At 31.9% G+C, this 9,206-nt stretch overlaps 1 protein-coding gene across 1 annotated transcript in view; it reads right to left on the bottom strand.

Moving 5' to 3' along the window:
• Positions 1-1,933: 1,933 nt before the first annotated feature.
• The window catches only part of kitb (KIT proto-oncogene, receptor tyrosine kinase b), a 58,147-nt gene continuing 50,874 nt past the window's right edge, over positions 1,934-9,206 (bottom strand). Inside the window, exons 19-22 of the mRNA XM_072914915.1 lie at positions 8,424-8,535; positions 8,253-8,352; positions 7,896-8,001; positions 1,934-5,792 (exon numbers count right to left, since the gene is read on the bottom strand). Coding sequence (XP_072771016.1) covers positions 5,649-5,792; positions 7,896-8,001; positions 8,253-8,352; positions 8,424-8,535 — 462 coding nt within the window. The 3' untranslated portion in view covers positions 1,934-5,648. The remainder of the gene's footprint in view (positions 5,793-7,895; positions 8,002-8,252; positions 8,353-8,423; positions 8,536-9,206) is intronic.

Here is a 9,206-nt window from a genome sequence, read left to right as displayed (position 1 = left end):
ACCTTTATTTATAGATTGCAACATTTACAAACAATTGAGAAATAATAATAATCAAAATAAGTACAAAAACAGTATGTATATATACAAACAATATATATATATATATATATATATATATATATATATATATATATATATATATATATATATATATATACAGGTATATATATATATATATATATATATATATATATATATATATATATATATATATATATATATTTCTCAAATTTTATTAAATGTTATGTATATTTTTTTAATTAAAAAAAAAGCTAATCCAAATGCTGCAAAGTTCATTTAAGTCCGACTCATTTTCTAGTCCAGTTGCCAGTCGGGTGAGTAAATTGCCGATGCCAAATTTGCATGTGCATAAAAAAACGCCTCCCAAACTCACAACTGGGAATCGGTTCTCATGGTTAACTAAAAAGAGTCGTTGAAAAGACCGGGTGGATGGTCACACCTGCAGAAAATACTAGAGACTCTGATCACAGGTACCTTCTTTATTATCACAAGTCCAGCAAGTGTATCAAAAACACAGGAACCTCCACTAACAAACACAACCGTCAAAATAAAGGCACGCCTTGTATTTACAGTGCACACTCATAATGTTCAACACGTCTGAAACAAACCAATCAATACCATCATGTGACCAAAGAGGACACGCCCACTAACCCCGAAAAGAAAACACAAACATGCCAACATTTTGTCACATAAATGATAAATGGGTTGTACTTGTATAGCGCTTTTCTACCTTCAAGGTACTCAAACATGATTGAAATATACAACAGTAACAGTCATCAAGTCATGTCCGAATCACGATTCTAATTCATCCCCATTCTGAATCCATTCTTCATTTTGAAAATCCCCCCCAAAAAATATATATTTATTATAATTTTTTTTTATAAGAATCGCTTTTTAAAAGGACGTTTTTTAAGCAACAAGAAGGAGCTTTTTTTTTTTTAACCTGTTTTGAAAAAGTTAACTAAGAAATTACACATGGCAAGAATCGTTTTTTGAATCGATTCTGAATCGAATCGTCACCTCAGGAATCAGAATCGGATAGAAACTTTAGACTTGTGACTTTGAGTCTCAGGACCCTGAGACACGTCACAGAGGAAAGATTATCGGCCAATTTCCACAATTGTCGCGTCAATAAATGAGGATTTGTAAAACGTGAAGATAACACGACTCAACTTTCACTGTTTACAGCCTTGATGCTAAGCTAAGACAGCTAACAGGCGACGCTAAAGAACTGAAGGCTACAATTATGCTAAGCTAGCCAGCAAACTGCTTTTAGTTGATTGAACTATATATATATATATATATATATATATATATATATATATATATATATATATATATATATATATATATATATATCTGCGATGAGGTGGCGACTTGTCCAGGGTGTACCCCGCCTTCCGCCCGATTGTAGCTGAGATAGGCTCCAGCGACCCCAAAGGGAATAAGCGGTAGAAAATGGATGGATGGATGGATGGATATATATATATATATATATATATATATATATATATATATATATATATATATATATATATATATATATATATATATATATATATATATATGTCTTAATAAGGTTATCCAAAAAATAGTGCTCGATACCGTAGTAGAGCGCAATATATGTATGTGTGGGGGAAAAAAAATCACAAGACTATTTCATCTCTACAGGCCTGTTTCATGAGGGGGGGTTCCCTCAATCATCAGGAGATTTTAAAATCTCCTGATGATTGAGGGAACCCCCCCTCATGAAACAGGCCTGTAGAGATGAAATAGTCTTGTGATTTTTTTCCCCACACATACATATATATATATATATATATATATATATATATATATATATATATATATATATATATATATATATATATATATATATATATATATATATATATATATAATTTATGTGTGTCGCTAATCTAAGCTTGCTAACAAGCTTACTTTGATGATTGAACTAAAACGATAAAGTCAGCTAGCTCAGTGTTTTGATGCTAAGCTAATGCAGCTAGCAAGCAGCTTTGGTGATTAAACATAATTACTTTTGTGTATTTCTGCTCGAGATAAGATAAGGTTGCTTCATAGATCATTTAGGTATTCAATGGAAAAAAAACGAGTCACCTATCTTTACTTGGATGCTAATAGCTAAGGATGCTAACAAGATAATTGAGGTATTCAATTAACAAACAATACAAAAATGAAGTCAGCTGTATTTGTTTTGATGCCAAGCTAAAGATGCTAACAAGATAATTGAGGTATTAAACGGGGGGAAAATAGCTAGCTATGTGTTTTGATGCCAAGATAAGGACGCCAAGATAGCGTTCTGTTCACTATCTGTGTTTTGATGCTAAGCTAAGTTTGCTATTGAAATAATTTATGTATTGAAAAAAAAGGTTAACTATCTGTGTTTTGATGCCGAGCTAAGGATGCTAACAGGATAAGTGAGGTACAAAACAGAAAAAAAAAATAGCTAGCTATGTGTGTTTTGATGCCAAGATAAGGACGCCAAGATAGCTTTCTGTTCACTATCTGTGTTTTGATGCTAAGCTAAGTTTGCTATTAAAATAATTTATGTATTGATAAAAAAGTGGTTAACTATCTATGTTTTGATGCCGAGCTAAGGATGCTAACAAGATAAGTGAGGTACAAAACAGAAAAAAATAGCTAGCTATGTGTGTTTTGATGCCAAGATAAGGACGCCAAGATAGCTTTCTGTTCACTATCTGTGTTTTGATGCTAAGCTAAATTTGCTAACGAGATAATTTATGTATTGAACAAAAAAAATGGTTAACTATCTGTGTTTTGATGCCGAGCTAAGGATGCTAACAAGATAATTGAGGTATTAAATGTAAAAAAAATAGCTCGCTATGGGTGTTCTGATGCCAAGATAAGGACACTAACAAAATAAAGATGGTATTAAATGAAAAAATAGCTTTCTGATAGCTAGCTGTGTTTTGATGCTAAGCTATGTTTGCTAACAAGATAATTTATGTATTGAACAAAAAATGGTTAACTGTCTGTGTTTTGATGTTAAGCTTAGGATGCTAACCAAATAAATTAGCTAATAAATGACAACAAATGTTAACTATCTGTGTTTTGATGCTAAGCTAAGGTTGCTAACGAGCTAATTTAGGTATTAAACAAAAAAATGTTAGCTCTATGTAGTTTGATGCTAAACTAAGGTTGCTTACGAGATACTTTGGTAAACGAACTAAAAAGATGGAAGTCGTCTATTTTGTGTTTGGAGTATTGATGCAAGGCCAATGTAGCTATCAAGATGCTTAGATGATTAAATAAACATAATCAGGGATTTCTGTGTGTTTCTAATCTGGAAATGAAGCTAAAGTGACAAATTATTTGGCGGATTAAATGTGAAAAAAATTGTCTAGCTAGCAAGCTGCAAACTTTATCAGTCATTAGTGTTTCTTGGTCTTGTCGCAAAGCAAAAACATCTAACAATATTACTTAAATATTACGTGTTTAACCTGAAATAATGATTAACTTTGCTAGGGGTATCGATGCTAAGCTAAAGTTGCTAACAAATCGCTGTGGGGAGTAAACAAAAATGTTTCAGTGCATCTTCTGTCTTTCTGGCCATGATACTAAGCTAAAGTTGCTAACAAGCCAATCTGGGGAGTAAACCAATATTGTTCAGTGCATCTTTTGTCTTTGTGGCCATGATGCTAAGCTAAAGTTGCTAAGGGGTATCAATGCTAAGCTAAAGTTGCTAACAAGTCACTGTGGGGAGTAAACAAAAATGATTCAGTGCATCTTCTGTCTTTGTGGCCATGATGCTAAGCTAAAGTTGCTAAGGGGTATCGATGCTAAGCTAAAGTTGCTAACAAGTCGCTGTGGGGAGTAAACAAAAATGGTTCAGTGCATCTTCTGTCTTTGTAGCTATGATGCTAAGCTAAAGTTGCGAAGGGATATCGATGCTAAGTTAAAGTTGCTAAGGGGTATCAATGCTGAGCTAAAGTTGCTAACATGTCGCTGTGGGGAGTAAACAAAAATGTTTCAGTGCATCTTCTGTCTTTGTGGTCATGATGCTAAGCTAAAGTAGCTAACAAGCCAATCTGGGGAGTAAACAAATATTGTTCAGTGTATCTTTTGTCTTTGTGGCCATGATGCTAAGCTAAAGTTGCTAAGGGGTATCAATGCTAAGCTAAAGTTGCTAACAAGTTGTTGTAGGGAGTAAACAAAAATGGTTCAGTGCATCTTCTGTCTTTGTGGTTATGATGCTAAGCTAAAGTTGCTAAGGGGTAGCGATGCTAAGCTAAAGTTGCTAACAAGTCGTTGTAGGGAGTAAACAAAAATGGTTCAGTGCATCTTTTGTCTTTGTGGTCATGATGCTAAGCTAAAGTTGCTAAAGGGTATCGATGCTAAGCTAAAGTTGCTAAGGGGTATCAATGCTGAGCTAAAGTTGCTAACAAGTTGCTGTGGGGAGTAAACAAAAATGTTTCAGTGCATCTTCTGTCTTTGTGGCCATGATGCTAAGCTAAAGTTGCTAACAAGCCAATCTGGGGAGTAAACAAATATTGTTCAGTGTATCTTTTGTCTTTGTGGCCATGATGCTAAGCTAAAGTTGCTAAGGGGTATCAATGCTAAGCTAAAGTTGCTAACAAGTCGCTGTGGGGAGTAAACAAAAATGTTTCAGTGCATCTTCTCTTTGTGGTCATGATGCTAAGCTAATGTTGCTAAGGGGTATCGATGCTAAGCTAAAGTTGCTAACTAGTCGTTGTAGGGAGTAAACAAAAATGGTTCAGTACATCTTCTGTCTTTGTGGTCATGATGCTAAGCTAAAGTTGCTAAGGGGTGTCGATGCTAAGCTAAAGTTGCTAACAAGCCAATCTGGGGAGTAAACAAAAGCAAAAATGAAACTTTCTGTATTTGCGGCTAAGCTAAGGTTGTTAGGTGTGTTTCTGGACTTGATGCTAAGATAACGTTGCTAAGGGGTATTGATGCTAAGCTAAAGTTGCTAACAAGCCGCTGTGGGAAGTAAACAAAAACAAAAATGAAACTTTCTGTATTTGCGGCTAAGCTAAGATTGTTAGGGGTACGAAACGGAAACAAGCTGCGCGTGTTTCTGAACTTGATGCTAAGATAATGTTGCTAACAAGCCATTTTAGGACGTAAACACAAATAATCAGTGCATTTTGTTTCCAGTGAGGATGCTGAACTAAGCTAGTTACCAAGCAACTGGCTCATCGATCCCTAATGTTATTATTATTATTATTATTATTATTCAGAGATAGCCCAGTCTGACAGGATTAAAGCTGATGTCAGCTAACAATGTTGTGTAATAATTCCAGTCTAATCCCCTCCCCCAGTCTAGTGTTTATGTTTATGTCGTATGCTGCACACAACACACACACAACAACACAACACTTATTGCAGAAAAGCGTAAACACTTTGCGTGTCACAGAAAGCTCAGTGCGTGTTTAAAATGTTTCCAAAGATGGATGTGCACGTGTGCAGCTGCTTTCTACAACCAAGTTGCAGAACTGAATGCAAACATTGAAGCAGACAACTGGACTAAAGAAGTTGACGCTACTTAAAAAAGTATTTGAAATGTTGGCAAAAGCAAAGATATTTCTGCACTTAGGCAACTTTTGTTGTGACTTTGCTGTCCTTCAGACGTAGTCCAGGAAGACGTCAGCCGTGTTCTGCAGTAGCGGCTGGGTGGGGGCTGTAGTGCTACACACTGAGCTAAGTCTCCGCGATGGCGCCCTTTGCTGCTCCGAGGAAGCTGAAGTGTTGCTGAGCGTCAGGTAAACCTGAGGAGAAACAACACACCATGAGAGGAAAGTTGTATATTTGCAAGAAAATTATATCTTCTTTTCCACAAGTTTCTTTTCTCAAAACTGTATTTTATTTTTAAATAATTTTTTTAATTTGACAACTTTTTATTCTAAAATATACAACTTCACTTTTTACATTTAGCAACTTTTTATTCTAAAATATACAACTTTACTTTTTACATTTTACAACTTTTTATTCTAAAATATACAACTTTACTTTTTAAACTATACAACTTTTTATTTTAAAATATACAACTTTACTTTTTAAGTTGTACAACTTTTTATTCTAAAATATATGACTTTATGTTTTAAATTGGACAACTTTTTATTCTTAAATATACGACTTTATTTTTTAAATGAGACAACTTTTTATTCTAAAATATACAACTTTACTTTTTAAATTATACAACTTTTTATTTTAGAATAAACAACTTTATTTTTTTTTACATTTTACAACTTTCATTCTAAAACTTTTATTTTTAAATAATTATTTAAATTATACAACCTTTATTTTAAAATACACAACTTTACTTAAAAACTTTTTTTTTTTTAACTATACAACTTTTTATAAATCATATCTTCATTTCGACGAGCTTCTTTTCACAAAACTGTTTTAGGATCTTTTTCCTAAAAATAATTTGCACTGATGACTTTATTCTCAATAAATTATTGTTTTTTAAATTATACAACTTTTTTTCCTAAAATATACAACTTTACTTTTTAAATTATTTTTCAAATTATTCAACTTTTTAATATAAAATGTAAATCTTTATTTTTGGAAATCATACAAATTTTTATTATTAAATATCCAACTTTACTTTAAACATTTTACAACTTTGTATTCTAAAATATACATCTTTATTTTTTTAAATTATACAACTTTTTATTCTAAAATATACAACTTTGTCTTTTAAATTATACAACTTTTTATTCTAAATTATTCAACTTTACTTTTAAAATTATACAACTTTTTATTATTAAATATCCAACTTTACTTTTTAAATTTTACAACTTTTTATTTTAAATTATACGACTTTATTTTTTAAATTGTACAACTTTTAATTTTAAAATATACAACTTTATTTTTTCAATTTTACAACTTTTTATTCTAAAATATACAACTTAATTTTTTCAATAATTTTTTCAATTATACAACTTTTTATTCTAAGATATATGACTTAATTTTTTTAATTATACAGTTTTCTATTTTAAAATATACAACTTTTTTTTTTTTAAATCTTATAACTTTTTATTCTAAAATATACAACTTTAATTTTTGAATTATTTTTTAAATTTTACAACTTTTTATTCTAAAATATACAACTCTACTTTTTGAATTATTTTTTTAATTTTACAACTTTTCATTCTAAAATATACAACTTTATGTTTCTAGGCACCCTAATGAGGATGAGCCGTATAGAAAATAGATGAAAGTTTGTTTTACAAATACAACTTTTCCCTCTAAAATATACGATTGTATTATTTAAATTCACAACTTTTTTTTTAATCAAATACAAAACTTTTTCCCTCAAATAGAAAACAATTTTTCCCGAAAATACACATGTTGGGGGGGGGGGTAAATTACAACTTTTTATCAACTTTGTGACAATACCTTTTTTTTCTTTCAAATGTGACAACTTGTCCCAAAAAAATATACAACTTCATATGACTTTTTCTAAAAGAAAAATACAACTTAAAAAAACTCTAAAAACTTAATTATCATAAAACTGCAATTAAAAAATAAGATTGATTTATAGGAATGTGTTATTGGAGAATATATTTTCTTTTTGTTTGTGGTGTGGCCTTCATTCATAAAAGCAACATGAATGTTTCTTACTGTAATCTCCCCGTAATGTTCCATATTTCATGCACTGGACACACAATATCATGCTGAAAAAGCAGTTGAATGTTGAATAAAATATTATTTGCAAAAGTTAGAAAACACTGAGCCACATTATCCCCCTTGAGAAAGCAAGATGCTGGCATTATTGCAACATGACAACGTGTCACAAGGGCGTGCATGTGATGCACCCTCATATCAAAAACAATCCAAATCATTCATGGGGTTTTTTCACTTACATTCCTGGTATTTTCTGACAGAAGGAGTTCAGTCCTCTCCACCAGTTTTCTGAAAGGGGGTCTCTTCAGGGGGTCCTGGTTCCAGCATGAGACCATCATGTCGTATCTGCAGGGTTATAGTCACATCATAGCAGGGTTACAGTCACATCATAGCAGGGTTATAGTCACACCATAGCAGGGTTACAGTCACATCATAGCAGGGTTACAGTCACATCATAGCAGGGTTACAGTCACATCATAGCAGGGTTACAGTCACACCATAGCAGGGTTATGTTACTGAAGTGTATTACGTTATTGAAGTGGTGTGTTATGTTATTAAAGTGGTGTGTTATGTTATTGAAGTGAAGACTGACTTACATGTCAGTGGGTGCAAATTGGGGCTTGCTCATCCTGTGGCCCTCCTGGATCAGTCGGTAAAATGCAGAGCCCACCTGCATGCCGGGGTAAGGACTCTTACCTGCGTCACACAGACATTGCACATCAGACATGACTTTGTGTGACAGGAACTTAAGGTCTGCTGCAAAGTACCCAGAGAGAAGATCTCCCACAGCAGGATGCCGTAGGACCAGACGTCACTCTCAAAGGTGTAGACGCAGTCAAAGATGCTCTCAGGAGACATCCACTTGACTGGCAGACGTGCCTGTGTGACAGGAGACAGTGTTTCTCTAAATGTACTTTTTATTGATGATACACGATATATGTTTCTGTGTCAGTGTGAATGTTTGGACTTTCACACAATAATAATAATAACACAAAATTAAAAAAATAAATAAAAATAATAATAAATAGATGATTTTGGGTGTAGAATCTTATTGTGTGAATGCTTGGACAATCACACAATAACATTCTACACCCAAAATCATCTATTTATTATATAATAATAATAATAATAATAATAATAATAATAATAATAATAATAACAATAATAATATTAAATATATTATTTTTGGTGTAGAATCTTATATGTGTAAATGTTTGGACATTCAGACAATAATAATAATAATAATAAAAGTAATAAAAATAATAATAATAAATAGATGATTTTGGTGTAGAATCTTATATATGTATATGTTTGGACATTCACACAATAATAATAATAATAATAATAATAATAATAATAATAATAAATGGATGATTTTGGTGTAGAATCGTATATGTGTGAATGCTTAATAATAATAATATTAATCATAATAAATAGATTGTTTTTGGTGTAGAATCTTATTGTGTGAATGTCCAATCATTCACACAATAAGATTATAATAAAAAAATAAATAGATGATTTTGATGTAGAATATATGTGTGAATGCTTGG

The sequence above is a fragment of the Nerophis lumbriciformis genome, linkage group LG16 (assembly GCF_033978685.3).
Source record: "Nerophis lumbriciformis linkage group LG16, RoL_Nlum_v2.1, whole genome shotgun sequence".
NCBI classification, from domain to species: domain Eukaryota; kingdom Metazoa; phylum Chordata; class Actinopteri; order Syngnathiformes; family Syngnathidae; genus Nerophis; species Nerophis lumbriciformis.
The sequence above is the reverse complement of the archived record's forward strand: the minus strand, read 5'-3'. Positions and strand labels throughout refer to the sequence as shown.